This window comes from Anolis sagrei, chromosome 1, assembly GCF_037176765.1.
Source record: "Anolis sagrei isolate rAnoSag1 chromosome 1, rAnoSag1.mat, whole genome shotgun sequence".
NCBI classification, from domain to species: domain Eukaryota; kingdom Metazoa; phylum Chordata; class Lepidosauria; order Squamata; family Dactyloidae; genus Anolis; species Anolis sagrei.
In genome coordinates this window covers 218,609,638-218,632,315 of record NC_090021.1, presented here as the reverse complement: position 1 = coordinate 218,632,315, position 22,678 = coordinate 218,609,638, and the positions used below count along the sequence as shown (strand labels likewise).

Below are 22,678 nucleotides of genomic sequence, written 5' to 3'. Positions count from 1 at the left end.
CTCTTCTCCTCCTAAAGAAAGACACGTCTGTAGTCACTTTGTAAAGACACTTCTGTAGTTACTTTACATAAGACCTGGTGTGCACAAACATACAAAACCCAAACCTGTGCTACACTCCCAATTAGAGAAACTGAAGGGACAAACTAACCTCCAGATGGAGAGACTGTGATGCAGCACTGTGGACAAAGAACGTGAACGCCTGACCCCAGACGGGATCTTTGGTGAAGTTGCAAGTCTGTTTGAGAGAAGAGTGGGGTAGAGATGAGAAAAAGAAAGAAACAGTTCACACCTTAGTTGGAGAATGCAATTACAACACTTATTAGAGAATAATCCCCACTGAGACTAAGCTTTTTTTTCCTGACAGTCGCGACTTGGGAAACTGCAAGTAACTTCTGGTGTGAGACAATTGGCCGTCTGCAAGGATGTTGCCTAGGGGACGCCCGGATGTTTTACCATCTTGTGGGAGGCTTATCTCACGTCCCCGCATAGGAAGCTGGAGCTGACAGATGGGAGTTAATTCTGCTCCCCAGATTCAAATCGCCAACCTTTCATTCAGCAGTCCTGTCAGTACAAGGGTTTAACCCATTACACCACCGGGGGCTCCTACTGAGACCAATGCATTCTGTTGAGTTGGTCACGCAAAAAAAATTGCTCTATTGCAGACTATAGCATAATAGATTTTGGAGCAGGAATTATCAATGTTTGGCTTTCCAAAATTTGGACATCAGTTCCAGGCTAGCCAGGATGGACTAGCCTTTGCAGATCAATATCTGGAAGGCCACATGATTTCCACCTGATCTAATGGTATGGCCAACTATTTTCTAGTGGAAACCACCCTATTACTTCACCCACCCACCCACCCAATATATAGGCTATGCAAGGTATAGGCACCATGATGTATTTTGCAGATAGCTAGCATCTGCAAAACACCAATAATTGGTTTTCGTTTATCTAGCCATACCCATAGCGATATAGACAAGACATTCTTCAAGACTTTGCTACTGCAAAATGGCAGAGATCTAAACAATGAAAAGTGGATGCTCCTTACCTTACTTCGGTGAGTCTTGTTGCCCACTGTAAGTAGAACAAACGAAGAGGGCTCCCTCTCCACCTTCTTTAAAATTTACAATGTTGACATAAAAGATAATATTAATACTAAGACTTTCTAGAAGAAAAGATAATGCCTTAAATAGAAATGTTAGCAATAACCCAACTTTTATTTGGGATTTTAAGAGGCACGAAGTAAGAGTTTTGTTACTTTTAATATTTTATTTCCTCCACTGACAACACTCAGCATCTGTTCCTGGGAACAATAGTCTTCATATTTGGGACCAAATTTGAATGTGATATTTTAATTTTTTTGCTAGATAAGAATACAAAGTCAGCAGCTGTTACAGTAGCTAAACTTTGGGTATTTTTCTATAACTAAATATTTCTATTGACACAGAGGCATAGTTAATTGGATATACAATTATCCCTTTCAAAATAGAATACTAGAATAAGTTCTTTAAATACTAAAAATAACCAGCAGCTATGTCAGAAACAATTAAGGAATCATCTAAGAAAATAAGCTTTGTCGATGAAAGTTTATGCTCTGAACGTTGTTCTCTCAATCTCCAAGGTGCTACAAGACCCTTTAGTATTCTGCCTTTAAAGTAATGAGTTTTAAAAATAATTATTGTTGGGATTTCTAAATATAAATTTAATTTACATGCATTAACGGTTTACAGTGTAAACAGAACACAAAACAATGAACATTTTACAAACACATAACCCTACCAGCAAGGCCTGAACAAATACTATTTCCTTTGCCATAAATTTATGAATAAACCAGTTTTTTTGTGTCAGGAAAGACTTGAGAAACTGCAAGTCGCTTCTGGTGTGGGAAAATTGGCTGTCTGCAAGGATGGTACTCAGGGGACACCTGGATGCTTTGAAGTTTTACCATCCTTGTGGGAGGCTCTTCTCATATCCCCACATGGGGAACTGGAGTTGACATAGGGAGCTCATCCGCGCTCTCCCCGGATTCGAATCTCTGACCTGTCGGTCTTCAGTCCTGCCGGGACAAGGGTTTAACCCATTGCGCCACTGGGAGTTCCAGTAAACCAGTAAACAAATGTCATATCCAAAATTTCTGACCAACAAGATTGTATTGTTTTGCCTTATCACTCTCTAAAATATATTTAATGAAAACTGACCAACATGAATTAAATTCTGATCTGTTCATTTCCCTCTGTTAATTTTATTGACAGATTCGTAGCCACTCTCCACGTGTTGTGATTTTGACATTTGACTGTTTATAGCAAAATCTGGGGCAAAAGCACAGCTTTTAATTATGTGGAAGCAGAGATAATGAATTTATTGAGACGTCATAGAGAAGTATCACAAAAAACGTATATGTATTTCCTACTTTGGCCTTGAAATTGCACTGATTGTAGCCTCATATATACAATTTCTTGTACTCTGCTAGGCTTTCTATTCTTCTATGTAGGGCATAGTTAATTATGATTATATTCAATGACAAAAATATGAAAAGCCTCCTGCTATTTTTATCAATTATGAGAGCTATTAAATAATTTCTCCAGCCTCTATATTCATGTGAGATGGCTTCCAAAAATAAGCATTTACCTTGAGGTATCTGTCTTTTCTGTACTTCTTTACTCCATATTCACCATTGGAATATTCATACTGATTTTTCTGTATTGAAAACAATATTAAAAGTATAGAGGAATGCAAATAAAAATAAAATTAGATGTCACAAAGTCTATGGAATGCTGTCCTTAAGGAGATTTATCTAAAATACTGAGGGTCACCTAAAACCTAAAATAGTGCTTCCACTTGGATTCCCCCAGTATTTAGAGACAGAATTGTCCTTGATGCCAAGAGTAACATATAGCCATTGATGGATCCTTGCCTCCACTAGGCAGGCTAGTGCTGGAGATTATATGATAGAAAAATTACAATCACCATCACATAAAGCATAAGAGAACCACTTTAATTCTTATCCAAGCATGGCTATTTTTTACTCTGGGGACAATATGTGACAGAAGCTAGTTTTACAAAAGATAGATGGTCAAGAATAGTAATCTCAAAGTACAGTGGGCCTTCAGTATTTCATAAAATCATAGAGTTGGAAGAGACCTTGTGGGCCATCCAGTCTAATCCCCTGTCAAGTAGCCGGAAAATCCGTTCAAAGCATCTCCAACAGATGGCCATCCAGCCTCCACTTAAAAGCCTCCAAAGGAGCCTCCACCACACTCCAAGGCAGAGAGTTCGACCGCTGAACAGCTCTCACAGTCAAAACGTTCATCCTAATGTTCAGGTGGAATCTCCTTTCTTGTAGTTTGAAGCTATTGCTCCACGTCCTAGTCTCCAGGTCAGCAGAAAACAAGCTTGCTCCCTCCTCCCTATGACTCCCTCTCACATATTTATACATGGCGATCATGTCTCTTCTCACTCTTCTGCAGGCTAAACATGCCCAGCTCTTTAAGCCGCTCCTCATTGGGATTGTTCTCCAGACCCTTGATCATTTTAGTCGCCCTCCTCTGGACACAATCCAACTTGTCAATATCTTCCTTCAATTGTGGTGCCCAGAAATGGACACAGTATTCCAGGTGTAGTCTAACCAAAGCAGAATAGAGGGGTAGCATTACTTCCCTGGATCTAGACCAGGGGTCCTCAAACTAAGGCCTGGGGGCCGGATGCGGCCCTCCAAGGTCATTTACCTGGCCCTCGCTCAGGGTCAACCTAAGGCTGAAATGACTTGAAAGAACACAACAACAATCCTATCTCATCAGCCAAAAGCAGGCCCATACATCCCACTGAAAAACTAATAAGTTTATATTTGTTAAAATTGTTCTCCATTTAAATTAGTGTATTGTTTTAAGTGTTTTTTGCACTACAAATAAGATATGTGCAGTGTGCATAGGAATTCATTCATGTTTTTATCAAATTATAATCCGGCCCTCCAACAATTTTGGGGACTATGACCTGGCCCTCTGTTTAAAAAGTTTGAGGACCCCTGGATCTAGACACTAGACTCCTATTTAGGCAGATCAAAATCCCATTCACTTTTTTTGCTGCAGCATCACATTGTTGGCTCATGTTTAACTTGTTGTACATGAGGACTTCAAGATCTTTTTCACATGTACTGCTCCCAAGCCAGGCGGGAATTTGGTCCCAAGAATCTCACAGATACCAAAGTAAGTGGGTTCTCAAGTCCAATTATATACAGTGGTGTAATAAAATGGCCTGCTTATATAAAATGAAAAAAAAAACCCTGCAAAGTTTGCTTATTGGATTCTGTTTTTGTTTTGCAGAGGAGGGGATAAATAATTTCAAACAATGGATGGTTGAATCTATGCATACTAAATCCTTAGATACAAAGGGTGGTTGTAAAGAGTAAAATACAATCAAGCCAGCTAATTTGCAGGCACTTGGAGATTTCGTTTTTACTCCCCCCCCCCCCCCCCAAATCCTTTTAACTTTGCACCAGCAAGTGAATCCTGGAATGCTCTACCTGAGCCTTGTATTTGGAAATCCTGAATTCCAACAGCATTTCAGAAAGTATCATGGAAATACTATCATTAATATACTTTTACCCTGCTCTTCATCATAAGGTTCTGCAGGCAGTAATTTAACAACACTACCGGATTCAACAAAATAAAGATGTATTACACACAGCAACAGTTAAAACCACTATACTATCAACTTGAAAATTACAACAGTTTAACACTGTGTACATGCATACACTGAAATAAATTTGCTCCTAAAGACTTGAATAAAGGAAACGTGCTTTGGGATAGTCCCAGAGAAAAACCAAAGCTAGTATCAGTCGGACCACCAAGGGGAGAACATATTTGTTGAACATTCTGTAAACAATATAATTTGCAGAATTTGGCGACTGCAAGTAAAGTTGCAGTTTCCAAATAAGGCATATTATGTCTGCCAAATGATTTTTGTTTGGCAGGAGAACTACTGTATTATTTACTATTACCAGATGAGGGAATCTGCGTATGCAGTAACCACACAAAGTGCTAGTGGGCTGAGAGGCAATATAGAAATATTTCAAATAAATAAATGGATACTCACAGGAAGATTGCAAGCATTGTGTAAATACACTATGAGAATTGCTGTGGCCAGGCCATTCCTGTCCTAAACAAAGTTAAATACAACATTAACATACTGTTTTCTGATATATGCCCACCATATTCATATTGTAATTCATTATTTCAAATTACAGGGTCCCTTTAGAATTTCTGCTGATCCCTGTTAGCTCAAATGTTTTAGCAGAGGACTGCTATAGCTACAAATTATGACATGAGTTTGACTGCATTATGTTGTGTCACATCTTACACACACATTGGAGCACCTTCCTAACTTCTACAGAACTGGTTTTTATTTAAATGCCTGAGCCAGCATGGTATAGTGATTTCAGCATTGGACGACACTTCTGGAGACCAGGATTGCGTTCCCTGCTCAATCACTGAAACACACTTTTGGCACGTCACACTTTCTCAGTCCAGAAAAAACTTATGCGAGATTTGCCTTAGGGTCCCATAATATGGAAACGACTTGAAGGCACACAACAAGAACAAACCCTGCTGTCGATGTGCTTTCAATGCAACCACCACAATCAACTGGTGCTATTGTGTACCAAGGGAAGGTGACAAACCGATAAAACTGAATGTTGGCATTACTTTATTGTACATATCCATTTCCTGTGAAGTGCAGAGAACTTATGCACTCAGTATGGGTTATCTCTCCATTACCCAGATTATGACTAAGTCCTAAATGGCAGTGGGGGGATATGTAAGACCACTGTTGTCAAAAATGTGGCCCTCCAGGTGTTTGGACTTCAGCTCCCTGAATTCCTGACCTCTGGACAAGCTAGCTAGGTCTTCAGGGAGTTGGAGGCCCAAACACCTGGAGGGCCACAAGTTTGACATCTCTGGTGTAGTCTGTGCTGAGTGGGAATGATCCCGTGCACCAAGCACATACCATACAACTGTTCTGATTTTATAGGCACAGTCCTCATTTATCTTTTGTAAATGCACTTTTTCAGCTGCTTTCAAAATGTCAATTTTTTCTCTCCACCTCCCACTTTATCCCTTTGTCCTCAGCTTATATCTATGGGTGCAAACTGAGTTCAAAGAGGAAAAGTAATGTGCACTCAATGAACTCAGCAGAAAGAAGAGTGGACAAAGTCTTGCCCTTCCAGTAGGCTCAAGCAAAAGCTAATGGTTACAGCCCTTGCTACCTGACGTGCTCCTCCCCATTAAAAACTTTGGCCATCTTGACCACCCTTTGATATTACTTGGCTGCAGGTGTCTCCGTTATCATCTGTGAAAATGCTGGAGCATGTTATCAAAAGATGCTGCTTAATTTTTCCCCCCACACCGTCTTTATTGCCTGACACTGATAGCAGAGTCATTATCAAGCACTGGTGTGGATGGAAACCCATCCCAGCCTGGCAGGACCTTCAGGACCTTCTTCTCCTCCTCTCCCCCATTTCAGCCTTTTTGGTGCATGTGTCTTTTGCTCCAGCTTGAGCAGTGTTACATTGGAAGAATAATATAATTTGACTGGTGCTTATTTTCTGCTCAATGCCTCTATGGTTGGCAAGCATCAAGCTGATGCCAATGAGGAGATGCTGGAGAAGACACGCCATCAAGGGGCCAAGGGAGTTGGTCAGAAGGTGGACTCATTGGGGTGAAGCAGGTTTCAAAGGCTGTCTTGCCCTGAACTTGGAGTTGCCACTGATTGAAAACATCTCAGGCAAACTGAAATCAAGTTTCTTCTAAAACATACCTCACGAAGTTTCTCTTGACTGGTGACCAAAGAAAACCATTCAAGCTTCAGATGCACATGTCCACTCGCTATCTTGCTTAAGGGGAACCACTTTGGAAGGAGAGGAAAAGCACATAAATGCAAAAAATAAAAATAAAAATAAGCTGTAAGTTGGGTGCCCAAAGAAACTGAAACAGTGACTTACTTAGTATTTAATGGGGTTGAATCTATTTGGGGCACACCTTTAAATTTTAGTGTTTAGCTTTTCTAGATAGAATAGGAATGGTAAGGACCTTGTTGCAATGAAGACATTGAGATTTAAAATACATATGGCTGATAACATCCAATAATCGATAGTGTCTGTTATTGGTGGTCCTGTTGAACTGTAGCTCTTAAAATTCCTCACTATTAGAATATTCTGCCCAGGGCTGCTGCAGTCCAGCAACATCTGGAGGACCACACAATGTCATGTAGACTGTAAATCTTTAAATAATTTACTCTAGAGTTAGAACTATTTTACCAATAATTTATACACACATTTATTTTTTATCCCTTGTAGAGAACAACAGTTTCCACATTTAGTTAGATTGTGCATGTACACTTGAATATGCATATGTTCACAAGCACATTCAATGCCCATGCATGTTGTGAATCAGGCTCTGGCCTAAGAAAGAATTATGATAATCCTCACAACCTCTGAGGATGTCTGCCATAGATGTGGGCAAAAGCTTCTGCAATGTGGCCATACAGCCCGGAAAACTCAACAGCAACCATATGACAAATTTATTTTACAGTTGCCACAAACATTTTGCAACTTTTGAAATCTTCCCATGATTTCATGCCCATGTAAACTTTATGTATAGTAGTTGGAGTCAGAAGTGAGAACTCAGGAGGTTGAAAGGGGGAAAATGATCTTTGTGGGCAATTTTTTAAATAAATGTTTAACTGTGAATTGGCAAAATGATAGCCCCTTAAAAACAATTCACAAAAAACACTTTGCCTTCAAAGAGAAACTTTAGAAAACATACCAAAAAAGTAGATTGAAGAAGCCAAAAACAAACGTTACCTCATCAACAACTTTGTCTTTCATGACATTTGTCAGGTTTATGAGCAAGCTGTAAAAAAATACAAAACAATGCACATAAATAAACCATTGTACTTGATTTTATGATATACAAGAAGCCCATAAGGATCCTGTGTTGAATTCTTCTCATTCTACATCTCTTTTCAATTAGATGTGTTATTTTTTCCAACCTCACCTCCCAGAAAAACCCCCTGTATAATGAATCAAAGGGACAACCTTGTAAAGATACTTGAAACCAAGCAGATTTGGGGACAGAAATGAACACAAGAAGAATCACACTTCTGTTTGGATATTAGTGAATTCCCGTGCTCCTTTGAGATGGGCCTCTTTTGTGAAACCAGGAGACTGATCTCATTGGGCAAGTGTTCATGGGGCACCTGCTTAAGGGGTGTAGCCTACGGGGAAGCGGCACAACTTGGTTACTTAAAAAATAAATAAATAGATAAAACAGACTACTTTGTGGGGTTTTTTTCCATCTCAGGAGCAACTTGAGAAACTGCAAGTTGCTTCTGATGTGAGAAAATTGGCCGTCTGCAAGGATGCTATCCATGGGACTCCCAGATGTTTTGATGTTTTACCATCCTTGTGGGAGGCTTCTTTCATGTCCCCGCATGGGGAGGAGCTGACAGAGGAAGCTCATCCACGCTCTCCCCGGATTCGAACCTCTGACCTGTTGGTTTTCATTCCTGCTGGCACAAGGGTTTAACCCATTGTGCCACTGGGGGCACCACTTTGTGGTGCATAACAATAACCAAATAAACCAATTCCCATTCAATTCAAAGTACACCCATTCCCAAGTATACCCATCCCCAAATACACCCATTCCCAATCAATTCAAAGTTTATAGATTTTTGTGTTTTCCTCCTGAATATATAGATAGATCCATTACAAATTGCAGCTAGAGCAGAAAGAGACAATAAGAGAGAAAGAAAAAAGGTCTACATAGGACAGAAGAAATTTATATCCATCACCTGCCCAGAAAATCATCTTTATCAGGGTCTTCATCATAGAGATCTATTTCTAGGTCCTGACCAGGCAGTTCATGAACAACAAACTGTGAAGAGAGAAAAAGTATTAGAACAAAATGGAATATTGTAGACTTGTCCTTGTACTGCCACTACAAAGGGGAAATGGAATGACATGAAATGAAAGGCTTCCTATTTTTCTGGTATTTACAAGACTGAGCTCCTGCATTGCAAAGACAGAGCAAAGAAATTCTACATGTGAAACTATGCTGCATCTCTGCTCTCTCTCATGTCCACCTTTGAGTTGGAAGCCTTGGTGCAGTATGTTATCGGTCTGCATCTGGCCGTAGTTCCCAGCCTTTGGCACTCCAGTTGTTTTGGACTTCAACTCCCAGAAATCTCAGCCATCTTACTAGCTGTTAGGAAGTGTGGGAGCCAAAGTCCAAAACACCTGGAGGACCAAAAGTTGGGGACTACTGGGCTAAAGGGATATAACCAAATGCTTCTATGATGACCCCTTTTCTCCACACTTAACTAAATGGTGTCAGAGAGGAGCTCATGTAACTAAAATATAGATTGTGAAAGAAATTTTAGTCACTGCATGTTGGCAGAGAATTTCAGTCATTGCACCAAGAAGTAACCTATGATGGTGTCACTTGGATAGCCCACCAGTTGAGCAAAGATACTTTCTTATTTGGGTTGCTGTGAGTTTTCCGGGCTGTATGGTCTTGTTCCAGAAGCCTTCTCTCCTGACATTTTGCCAACATCTATGGCAGGCATCCTCACAACCTCTGAGGATAGATGTGGGTGAAATGTCAGGAGAGAATGCTTCTGGAACACGGCCATACAGCCTGGAAAACTCACAGCAACCCAGAGATTCCAGCCACGAAAGCCTTCAACAGCACTTCCCTATTTGCTAAGCACAATTCTGTAGAAATTTGATGACAGGAAAAACTTTTGTGCTCTTTCATTCTCCAAAACTACTTTCGTGGTAATCATATTAATTAAATAAATCTCAAATGCTTTCATTTCTAAACCACATAATCATGTTAATTAATATAGACAGGAACAAACATGAGCACTTTTGATTTCCCACACAGTAGACTAACATATAATTAATTTTCTCTCTACTACTGAGCTCAGCCAAGCTAAAGCAGGAATAGGCAACCTTATATTATTTTAGTCTACAAGTCCCGTAGACTAAACCAAGAAACCAGCCTTGCATAGTCTACAGTCAGGGATTTGGGGAGCTGCAGTCCAAAGCATCGGCAGAGTTTGAAGTTGTCTATCCTTCTATTCCAATTGTATTTATTTATAAAAGGAAAATAGAAGAAGCATTCACCAAGAGGTAAGATCTACTCAGAATAAAGCTGACTGCAGTCAATGGCAATCCTATCCCCATATACTTTGAAGAGAAACCCAATTAACTCCTTAAGAATGGCTTCTGGGTAGATATGTATAAGATTGGACTGTTCATGATAAAGTAAGAACATGAAATAGTACTATCACACCTTAGCAATGTCATTGGGCTTAGTATGGATATACAGTTCTCACCTCAAACATTTCATTCCAAATGGGATTCAGGTTTCTTTGTATTGTCCTGCTTCGTAGCTGCACCACTCCAACCCGGAGGAGAGCATAAGGGTCTGACTTCCCTCGGATTGCTCCAAGGAAGTTGTCTTTCTGGACAAGATTTTCTGCTTCCAGTAGGTACACTCTTATTACTCCCTTGAAGGCAAAGGAACATAGAACAAGTGTCAGAAAAGCATTACATACGCCATTCATTAGACGTCTACACCTTCTGGAATAGATGCTAAGATTCAGACAGCACTAGAAACACCGGCAATTGCAGCCATAGTTGTGTAGTCTGCTATCTATCCCTGTCTTTAACACTATAGTACAAACACTGAATCCTGAAGGGGTATCTTTCTGGACTTTGTGTAGATATGGGAAACCATGGATAATAGTGAACCCTATTGAAATGAAGCATGTATCACCTAAGAACATGGAGCAGCGGTGGCACAAGGGTTTAACCCTTGTGCCGGCTGAACTGCTGACCTGAGGACCTGAAGGTCAGCGGTTTGAATCCGTGAGACAAGGTGAGCTCCTGTCTGTCAGCCCTAGCTTCCCATGTGGGGACATCAGAGAAGCCTCCCACAGGATGGTAACACATCCGGGCGTCCTCTGGGCAACGTCTTTGTAGACGGTGATTCTCTCACACCAGAAGCAACTTGCAGTACATTCTCAATTTGCTTTTGATATGATAAACAAAACAACCCAAGAACATCATAGAGTTATGTTGAATGACCTAATTTTTTTTTAGAGAAGGTGCATTTTGTTGGACAAATGCACCTTCTCTAGGCATGTTCAGAAATTAAGCTTCAAATACCAGTCTGGCAGGTAATTAGGCACATACTATATATGCCACCACCTCTACCACATGTCAGGTAAGGAGAACAATAAAGGTAAAGAAGGAGTTTCAGGTCTCTAGAGAAAGCCTTTAGATCTGGAAACCTTAGTCCAGGAGATCCGCTAACATGTTTTGTAAGCATTGTTCTCAGATGTAACTCACACGTGGAATAGGGAACCGCAACTGATCAACGTTAATGTTTTTCTTCAGTGGGATGGTGATTCTATTTGGCAACACCAACCGGGAAGCTATGAAATCTTGTATTAAAGAGTCTGACAATATGCTAAAAATAAGAAACAGAAAAAGAGACAAATTTGATTAAGAAATGACTCATACAACAGATGTACTTGAAGCAGATCTATCAAGGGACCATCAATAGGAATTAGAACGCGCATCATCCATCATTTGATCTTTGTGTATCGCAGAATAGTTTGGTTTTTATCTAAAGTTCTCTAGCTATTAAAACAGGAATTTTACAAAAGGGACCCCCATGCACAAATCTCCAGTTCTTTTGAGTTGCATCTATATCACCAAAAGCAAATAGTTATAAAGAGTTACTTCTCATATGTCTCTAACTCAAAATAAAACAAAAACTCGAATCACAGAGCCAAACAACTGAGTGCTCACACCACTAAATTACAGTTAAATTAATAAGCAAGCAAATAATTCCTTTCAACGGTGATTGGGAAAAAAGCATTCTGTAAAGAGGCTTATCACTTCCAAATGTTGTGGGGAGTGCTCAATCTACCATCACCAGAGTCCCTGGTGGCACAATGGATTAAACCCTTGTGCCGGTAGGACTGCTGACCAAAAGGTCAGTGGTCCAAATCCAGGGAGTGGGGTGAGCTCCTGTCTGTCAGCTCCAGCTTCCCATGTGGGGACATGAGAGAAGCTTTCCACAGGATGTTAAAACATCTGAGCACCCCCTGGGCAACATATAAAGGCAATATTGCTGCTCTTTATGTGATGAACACTGAGAAGGTGTTAGGAAAATCCCAGTATGATCAGTGGGGATTCAGAGACTTTAGTCCAAAAGTAAGTTTTCCAAGCTCTGGGAATAAGTATGCTATATCTACTTGGTTTGCAACAGATGGCATCCCAAGACTATTTTAACTATCCTCCATACAACCAGTGCAAGAGATGCTACTGCCTGAGGTGGAAAAACAAACACTTCCATAGTACGTAGTACTCAAGATCAACCAATTTATTTTGGCAACTGGGTTTAGGTAATCCCACAGATGTCTCTCTCCCCCTCCCTGTCAATATAAATTTGACACTGACATTAACTATTGCTTTAATCTATCGACAAGCTCCTCAGCGTGGAAAATGAAACAACAGCACCTCCCCATGACTGAGTCAAGCACAGCCGGATGATGCAGATGAAAAGAGGGAAGCCTTGCCTCTGTTTATGTACTGTCTGTCTCTGCCAATTGTATAATGGCATTGAAAGTTTGCCATATATGTACCTGTACTCTGCTTTGAGTCCCCTTGAGGAGATAGAGTGGAATATTATATATATATTCTGCTCTATCCCAGCAAGGGGACTCAGAGCAGACTACAGGTACATATATGGCAAACATTCAATGCTGTTATACAATTGACAGAGACAGACAGTACATAAACAGAGGCGAGGCTTATATATGAGAAGACCGACAGGTCGGAAGTTTGAGTCCAGGGAAGAGTGCAGATGAGCTCCCTCTGTCAGCTCCAGCTCCCCATGCGGGGACATGAGACAAACCTCCCACAAGGATGGTAAAATATCAAAACATCCGGGCGTCCCCTGGGCAACGTCCTTGCAGACGGCCAGTTCTCTCACACCAGAAGCAACTTGCAGTTCCTCAAGTCGCTCCTGACACCAAAAAAAGAGAAATAGGAAACAGCCTTTTGCTTTTTCAGGGTCCACAAGGTCATCAGCCTCAGATAATTGCTTTATTCCACTTAAAGTTAGGCCTGGCCTGGGGCCTCCATGTAGAATCTGACACAGGGACCTATTTGAACACCACCTTGACTTTTAACATATCCCCTCTGCTTTGATATCATGTTATTTTCCTTTGAAATAACTGGAATTTAATGGGTTCTCACCTAATGCCTGGAGCATCTAATAGGTTGGTGAGTCCTGCCCAGTTGATTTCCAAGTGCTGTGTCAAGAATTGGAAGGAAGATAAAAGAAACATGTATCAAGCTCTGTAAGTGAAGCAACTGTTTTACATTTGGAATGGATAAAAGTAGGATTCCTACATTTCATAATACTGGGTCTGTGCTGCTCTGACTAGCAGAAGTTTTCAAGAGCTTTTGATTGGAGGGCTCATTTGGTAGGGACAAGGGAAAGAGCTTTCTCAGTGACTGCTCCTAGGCTTTGGAAGTCCCATGAAAATGAACAAAATCTGGATACCAGTATTTAAAAAAACACCAGAATCAAGACAGTAACTAAAGAGCAACAAAGGATTCCCCCAGGCAGGAAGCAGCCAAGACTTGGAGCTACAAGGCTATGGCCATATTCCAGAAGCATTCTCTCCTGACATTTCACAACCTACCAGGCTTTGAAGCTGCAAGGCCATCAAATGCTAATCAAGGCAGTCAATTGCAACATTCACACTTGCCTCAAACAGACAAGAGTTCTTTCTCCCACCCTGGTCTTTCCATAGATATATAAACCCCACTTGCCTAGTTCCCAACAGACCTCACAACCTCTGAGGATGCCTGCCATAGATGTGGGTGAAACATCAGGAGAGAAGCTGTTGGAACATGTCCATACAGTCTGGAAAACTCACATCAACCCAGTGATTCCAGACATGAAAGCCTTCGACAACACATACTCCCAATAATTGTTTTCCCATTTGTCTCTACTGTGTGTGGCACTTTGTGTGAGGTTGCCACAGTCATTCCAGGTGAGCTCCAATTACTCACAATATTGATGCCTTGGGAAATCTTATGGTCATTCCTAACTCGTGGACATTAAAGGCATAGTGTGTGCTTTTATCACTTCCACGAGCATAGAATTAACGCACAGCACAGAAGCCTAAAGGCAGCAATTTGCCTGGACAAGTACATCAGAAGGAGATGAATTAGCAAGGCCTGACCACACTTCCTTTGCTAGAGGCTTACCATAATGTCTGGGATTCTTCCTACACATGTGCTATGGAAAGGCAAGGCATACATATGGAGCAGTGGTTCTCAAACTGTGGGTCCCCAGGTGTTTTGGCCTACAACTCCCAGGACTCTCAGCCAGTTTACCAGCTGTTAGGATTTCTGGGAGTTGATGGCCAAAACATCTGGGGACCCACAGGTTGAGAACCACTGGTATAGAGCATGTCTCAGTTTTTTTAAAGCTATCAGTATCAAATATGTACATTTAAGCACAAATTGGGGTGGATGGTGTCAGGGACTCCAACCACATGCCCCTCGTGGGTTGGCAACACCTTTTTACCATTGGTTTTCGAGATAGAGTGCCAACTAGTGCACCACTTTTTGGTTAGTGGTGCACTAGTTGGTACTCTATCCAGAGAGCTAAATCTCGTTCTGGTAAAACAATTTACAGCATTCATAATTCCATTAAGAAAGAAACTAGTTAAATATAGTGCTCAATATGTAAATTAAAAAATGAACAAGATATCAAGTACACAATAAAAACTCAGAACTGACTTACAGGTTTATGTATGAAAAATAAAGTTACAGCTCCTACAAAAGGTATATCTGTCAACAAGGGCTCGAGGATCACTCGCAGAGTTCCATACAGCTGCCAGAAACCAAAGAAAGAAAAAGTAGGTATTATTTGGTCCCTCGTTAGGTATTGGAAAAAGAAGTGTACTGTATGCCAGCAATTGTTCCATATGGATAATTTGTACTGAACCCACCTGGACGCCCTTCACTCCTACTTTAAACTTAGACAGTTCCATGTGAACTTCACAGTCTCCAATATAACTGAAAAAGAAATCAAATTAGCATAACACTAACATTCAAGAAGCAAACACATACATCAGGGACAAAATGCCTGGCTTTCGCTTATCTTGGAAGACGGTTACAGCAGTATCAAATATAAAACTCAATTGCATTCAGCACACCAAAATGCCTGGGAGTTACCCTGGATCATGCTCTGACTTTCAAGAAGCACTGCCTGAATATCAAGCAAAAACTGGGTGCTAGAAATAATATCATATGAAAGCTGACAATTTGGGGGTCACAACCAGACATAGTGAAGACATCTGCCCTTGCACTTTGCTACTCTGCTGTTGAGTACACATGCCCAGTGTGGAACACATCTCACCAAATTAAAACACTGTATGTGGCTCTTAATGAGATATGCTGCATTATCACTGGATGTCTACACCCCAGGTCACTGGAGAAATTATTCTGTTTAGCTGGTATTGAACCACCTGATATCTGTTGGAAAGAAACAGCCAGCAATGAAAGGACCAAGGCTGTGACATCTCTGGCCCATCCTCTGTTCAGATATCAGCCAGCCTTAAATCAAGAAACAGCTTGCTAAGATTTACAGGGCTACTCGCAGGAACACCTCAGCAAGTAAGAGTCCAAAAGTGGCAGGCTAAAACTCAAAACCTCAATTCATGGCTGATACCAAATGAGAGACTCCCTCCTGGGCACACAGAAGACTGGGCAACTTGGAAGGTGATGAACAGACTGTGCTCTGGCACCACAAGAAACAAAGCCAATAGTCAGAAATGGGGCGACAAAGTGGTGTCCATGACATGCAAGTGTGGAGAAGAGCAAACCACAGACCAGTCACTACAATGCAGTCTGAGCCCTGCCACATGCACAATGGAGAACATTCTTATAGCAACACCAGTGGCACTCCAAGTGGCCAGCTTCTGGTCAAAGGACATTTAGTATAATGCCAAGTTTTTAACTTTGTTTGTGGTTTTAAATACATTATAACTGTATCCTCAATTTGCTTCTGACATGATAAATAAATAAACTGCATTCAAGAGTGTTGTGGGCAAGGATCAGAGTGTGAATACATTTATCACCAAGTGAGACTTATTGGACTCAAAGAGGTTTATGAGGGAGAAGAGCATTTGTGACAAATACCTCCATTGCACTTTTCGTGTTTCCTGCCCAGTAACAGAAAAGACGTGAAATAGATCTGACAGTTTAGTTCTCTGTCTATTCAGAAGGAAGTCCCATTGAGTTCATACATGCACGGCATACTAACAAGTCACTACTTGAAAGAAACCTGGATAGGACGTTCATATCACACAACCTCCAGATTATGTTCTAAACTTGTATTTCCTGTATGATCTCTATCTTTCCCCATGACTTCAAAAGATCCAGCATGGATGTCATATCCTGCTCCATATGGCAAACTGGTTCTTTGAGGAAAGATGATGACAACATACATATTCAGCTTCTACAATGCTTTTCCTGTGAAGTGCAAGAAGCCCAATACAAGAGTGTGCTGTGAAGTCATGAAAGGTAAAAAGAGTTGCAGATTTCTGCCAAATACACTGGCCAATTTGACATATTTAGCAGAATATTTCAACATCCAGTGTGTCTCCTAGTCAAAGACTAACTCTTTACAATTTGGAGATGTTGTGTTGTGTGACATCATATGACATAAACTAGAGTTTTAAATAAATCTATCCAAATGGAAGCCAATTACACAGAAAGAGCACTAAGAAACTTGGTACACAATGATCTCAGATATGACTTGATATATATTTGTTTTATCGCATTTTAAAATGAAGCTTTAGCATAGGAAAGTAGGAAATGACATTTGAGGAGTGACCTGTTTGGGAACAAACTACCATGTTTTCCTCCCACTATACTTTAAGCAGAGCCATGATATTGTCCTCACATGTGTAGCACTTTTCCGCTACTAATACAACATGCCCTTTCACAGCTATTGTGGGAATTAAAAATGTTTTGTAGCTTAGATTGACTTATTTCAGTTATGGACATGGCTGCATTACAAACTGGGAATGGTAACAAGAGCAGAAACAAAATCTGAACCAGAAAGACCAACATGAAAGTGGGGAGGAATAAAAAGTTTGATTTAAGTATTGGGTTGCTGTGATTTTTCTGGGCTCTATGGCCATGTTCCAGAAGCATTCTCCCCTGATGTTTCGGCCACATCTATGGCAGGCATCCTCAGAGGTCATGAGGTCTGTTGGACACTAGGAAAATGGTGTTTATATAGCTGTGCAATGTCCAGGGTGGAAGAAAGAACTTGTCTGCTTGAGGCAAGTATGAATGTTGCAATTGGCCAGCTTGATTAGCATTGAATAGCCTTGCAGCTTCACAGCCTGGCTGCTTCCTGCATGGGGGAATCTTTTGTTGGGAGGTGTTAGCTGGCTCAGATTGATTTCTGTCAGAAATTCCCCTATTTTTGAGTGTTGCTCTTTATTTACTGTCCAGATTTTAGAGTTTTTAAAATACTGGTTGCCAGATTTGGTTCACTTTCATAGTTTCCTCCTTTCTGTTGAAATTGTCCCCATGCTTGTGGATTTAAATGGCTTCTCTGTGTAGTCTGACATAGTGGTTGTTAAGAGTGGTCCAGCATTTCTATATTTAAATATTGTTTGATAGCAATCTTCCCTAAGGAAAAAAAGAGTTCATGTGTTCTTGCTGGTCATGACAGCATCACCATGACCTTATGCCTGATCATAGACTTAATTTGACCCCTATTTCTTCTATATTTCCTGTGCCATGGCACAAGGCACGTGCTGAGATTAAATTCATCATGGTTCACTCATATAGTCTGACAAGTCCATGTATGAGTCATTTCAGAAGCATTTAAATGGCTCACAAGTATTTTGATTTCCAACTGAATTTTTTTTGACTTTTTTTTAAAGATTTTATTTAAATACAATAACAACTTACAAAATAGACAAAACCCAAAACAGTGAACATTTTACAAACACATAACCCCACCACCAAGGCCTGAACAAGTATAATTTCCTTCACCATGTATTTATAAATCAGCCATTAATCAAATGTCATCTCCAAAATTCCTGACCAACCAAATTCTGTTGTTTTCCATTTTCGCTCTCTAAGACATATTTAATAAAGACCGACCAGTATGTCTCAAAATCTGACCTGTTAATTTCCCCCCTGAATACCCTCATTTCCATTGTTAGTTTATCATTTAAAGCTACATTCCAAACTTCCCCATACCATGCATCCAGTGTTAGATTGGTTATTATTTTCCAGTTCTTTGCTATTATAATTCTTCCCACTGTGAGCAAAATAGTCACCAATTCTTTCTTAGTTATTTCTACATTCAGCTTCGTGGTGTCCATTAATAATGCTAACCTAGCATCCGGCATAATGTTTGATCCTATAATGTTGTTTATTTCGGTAAATATATCCTTCCAAAAATTCTTCACTTGGGGGCATTCCCACCATAGATGAAAATATGTCCCTTTGTGTTTGCCACATCTCCAGCAGAGGTTACTTTGCTTGCTATCCATCTGATGTTGTTTGACTGGCGTAGTATACCATCTCCATATCACTTTGTATACATTTTCTTTTAATCTTATTGATAGGTTCTTAGCCACTCTCCACTTCAGGACCCTTTTCCAATCAAAATCTATCAGAGGCCCTAGGTCTCCCTCCCATACGTTTTCTAACAGTTTCAGCCCTATTTCTTCACCAATTAAACCATTATATATTTTCCCAATTAATCCTTTCCCCATTATTTCTTGGTTTTTGAGCTTACTTAACCATTCCTCAAATTTATTCAGTGCTCTACATCTGGGATTTTTGCTTAACCAATCCTTTCTCCAATTATACAGCTGTTGTCTCTCAAACCAATTCAGGGCACCTTGTTCTTCTAACTTACTAAACTTGCCCTTCGAGTTTTGTGTCCACTCCTTCCAGGAGAGAGCAGTTTCCCCCTCCACTAATTTTTTATGTTTAAGTTTAATTCTCAGGTCTTCTGGAAAATTTTCCAGTAAAACTATTGGAGTTAGGGGCGAAACTCCTGGGAATATCTTATTTTTTAATTTAACCCATGTCTCCATGACATCTTTAGCCAGGTTATTTTTACACCCCTTAATTTCCTTGCCTATTTTTGACCTAAAAAACATTTCCTCATAATCTCTGTGCCAGCATTTTCCTTCCACTTCCCGCCAAATTAATTTAGGTTCTGAAAGCAGCCTAAACACTCCTTTTATTATATGTGTCTGATGGTAGGTTTTTAGGTCTGGTATTCCTAATCCCCCTAATTTCTGAGAAATATACCATAGGCCTTTCGGTAGCCTAGATCTTCTAGATCCATTACAAAATTCATTTACTATTTTCTGCCATTTTTTAAGATCAACCTCTGGCAGTTTAATAGGTAACATATTACATAGGAAGTTAAATTTGGATAATATTTTCATTTTAAAGATTGCGATTCTACCAAACCATGAGAGATTAAGTTTTTTGTATTCTAGTAGTCTTTCTTGAATTTCCATAAATAATCTGTCAAAATTTAATATTTTTAATTCTGAATAATTGACTGGTATTGTAACTCCCAAATACTTAATTTTGTTTCTAATCTTAACCTTAAATTGATCAATTATTTTCTCTTTGTCTTTTCTCTCCAGGTTTATTGCCATTACCTCCGTTTTCTTCCAATTAATTATTAGGCCTGTTATTTTGCCAAACTGTTTTAAATGTAGGTTTATCCGGTCTAGTGCCCTATCTGGATTTCTAACTGTCAAGAGCGTATCATCTGCAAATAAACTAATTTTGATTTTGTTGTCCACTCCCATTCCCTTTATTTCTTTATCCTTCCTGATTGCCGAGGCCAATAATTCCATAACTAATATAAATAGTACCGGAGAAAGAGGGCAACCCTGCTTTACTCCTTGCATGATACTAAAGGATTCAGTACTCGAGTCATTAATTATAACTTTTGCCCTATTTTCTGAATATATTTGTTCTATTATATGTTGGAACCCCTCTCCAAAACCATATTTTTTAATTAATGATTTCAGCACTGTCCAACCCACCGAGTCAAAGGCTTTATATATATCTAATGCAATAATGCCTACTTGAGCTTTCTCGTTTTTTGCGTTCTCTATAATGTTTATCAGTCTGCGGACCAAGTCAGACATTTGCCTGCCCTTAACAAATCCACATTGGTCTGGGCTAATATAATCCTCTACGAAGTTTTTTAATCTATTTGCCAAAATTGCCGTAAAAATTTTTGCGTCTTGGTTAATTAGAGAAATAGGACGATAAGAGTCTAATAATAATTTATCTTTGCCCGGTTTAGGTATTAGTATTATCCTAGTATGTTTCCATGAATTTGGTATGGGTTTTCCCCTTAATATTTCATTGAATAGTATCTGTAATTTGGGAACTAGGAATTCTGTATAAGTTTTATAAATTTCAGCTGGAATACCATCTTCACCCGGTGATTTACCCTTCCTTAATTTATGTATGATGTCTTTAATTTCCTCTTGAGATATAGATTTCTCCATTTCCTTACTGTGTGTCTCACTTAATTTCTTACCTAAATTTTGTTCCAGATATTTATCCAGCTGAGCTATATCCACTTCTTTATTTCTGTACATATTAGAGTAGAAATCCTGTATCACTTTAATTTTATCTACCATTCTGGCACATATAATGCCATTACTATCCTTGATACATCCAATCTCCCTTCTTACTTTTTTAGTCTGTGCTAATTTTGCCAGCAGTTTTGAGCTTTTATTATTATATTCAAAAAAGTATCTATTTGTGTACATCATATCTTTTTTAACTTTTTCTATATCTTTAACCTCCAACTCTTTCTTTAATCTTGTAATGTTATTTATAATCTTTAGATCCTTTGTTAACAGGTACATTGATTCCAGTTTTTTTATTTCTCCTATCAGTTGGTTCTCTCTTTCCCTTTCCTGTTTCTTCCGTATAGCCGCATATTTACTAAACAGTCCTCTCAAGACTGCTTTCATTGCATCCCAAAGCACCTCATATGAAGGGGGTTCCCTTGCATTCAACTCCCAAATTTCTGCCCATTCTCTTAAAATATTTTCCCTTATAGATTTGTTGTTAATAATATTTATATCCATCCACATTCTTTTTAGAGGCTCATAGTCAATTTGGTAATCTAATATCATATTCACATCTCGATGGTCACTTATAGAATTTAAATTTACATAGACATCTTTAACATATTTTGCTAGGGGTGGTGTTATGAAAATATAATCAATTCTAGTAAACACCTTGTGCACTGCTGAATAATATGTGTATATCTTTTCATTCCCTCTCATTAATCTCAGTACATCCTTTAAGTTATAATTATTAATCAACTGAACAAAAGCACGCCTCGCTTGTAAATCCCCTCTATTTTGTGATGATGAATCCAGTTCCTGATTAAATGTTGCATTAAAATCCCCTGCCACTATCATATTGTCTGTTTGTACTTTTCTCATCCTTTCGTCAACCCCTCTAAAAAAATCCCTTTGACCACTATTTGGGGCATAGATATTCACCAGTACATAATCCTCATTATTTACTGTACCCTTAATAATCAAGATTCGCCCTTCATCATCTTTATCAATTGAATCAATCTTAAATCCCACATTTTGTGAAATCAACACTGCAACCCCCCTGGCCCTAGCACTTCCAGATCCCTTTATATAATGCTCTACCCAATTCAAATGAATATCACTATGGCTCCCTCCCCGGTGGATCTCCTGCAGAAAAATAAAGTCTGGTCTTGACCTTTTTAAATACGCTCTCAATCTCTGAGATTTAAGTTTTGATGAGATACCCCTAACATTAAGGGTAATACATTTATAACTATGCATTATCAACAAAAGTAATAAACATAATAAATGAATTCCTCATTACAGGCCTTACATACACCCCATTTGACACACAAAAAAACATAACAGAATGCCCCACTTGCCCTACTTCCCCTATACCCCCACATACATATGCATTTCCCGATTCTGCTTTGACTGTATCTACAGCTAGCTTGGACACTGACATGTGTCTGACAATCGGGAGGAGAAACCACAATAGATGGCCCGCACTTAATTATATCCTAACCCTTCTACCCTTATATATATGATACCGAGTAATATTTATTACAAAATACATTCCTTTGACCCCTTATACACTTATCATAATTACAACCATTCTCATTTTAACTTCCTTCATTTTTATTTTATGCTATATTTTGTTTTAAATCAACTTAATATTTTTCTCTAACTTTTCTTTGACTGAAGTTATCAGTGTTTATATAACCTTGGCAGCCAGGCATGCTGCCAAACTTCTCTCCACAATCTTGTGCACCTGGAGTTTACATCAACTAGACCAAACCTCCCTTTCCCCACTCAGAAGCAAGCAAAAGGAAAAAAAACCCCCAAAAACAAACACTCCAGACTTTTAACTGTGAGTCCTTTTGTTAATGTCTCTTAATCCTCGGAGTTTTGATGATTTTCTTCCTTATCTTCTTTGGCTGCTAATTGTTCC

The 22,678-nt window shown here is 39.4% G+C and overlaps 1 protein-coding gene across 1 annotated transcript in view; it reads right to left on the bottom strand.

Annotated features, from left to right (window-relative positions):
• ESYT3 (extended synaptotagmin 3) overlaps positions 1-22,678 on the bottom strand; it is a 51,063-nt gene that overhangs the window by 8,973 nt on the left and 19,412 nt on the right. The window contains exons 5-16 of the mRNA XM_060775350.2: positions 15,103-15,169; positions 14,895-14,984; positions 13,331-13,386; positions 11,411-11,531; positions 10,393-10,566; positions 8,845-8,927; positions 7,856-7,904; positions 6,811-6,900; positions 5,092-5,154; positions 2,629-2,697; positions 1,049-1,114; positions 149-235 (exon numbers count right to left, since the gene is read on the bottom strand). Coding sequence (XP_060631333.2) covers positions 149-235; positions 1,049-1,114; positions 2,629-2,697; positions 5,092-5,154; positions 6,811-6,900; positions 7,856-7,904; positions 8,845-8,927; positions 10,393-10,566; positions 11,411-11,531; positions 13,331-13,386; positions 14,895-14,984; positions 15,103-15,169 — 1,015 coding nt within the window. The remainder of the gene's footprint in view (positions 1-148; positions 236-1,048; positions 1,115-2,628; positions 2,698-5,091; positions 5,155-6,810; positions 6,901-7,855; positions 7,905-8,844; positions 8,928-10,392; positions 10,567-11,410; positions 11,532-13,330; positions 13,387-14,894; positions 14,985-15,102; positions 15,170-22,678) is intronic.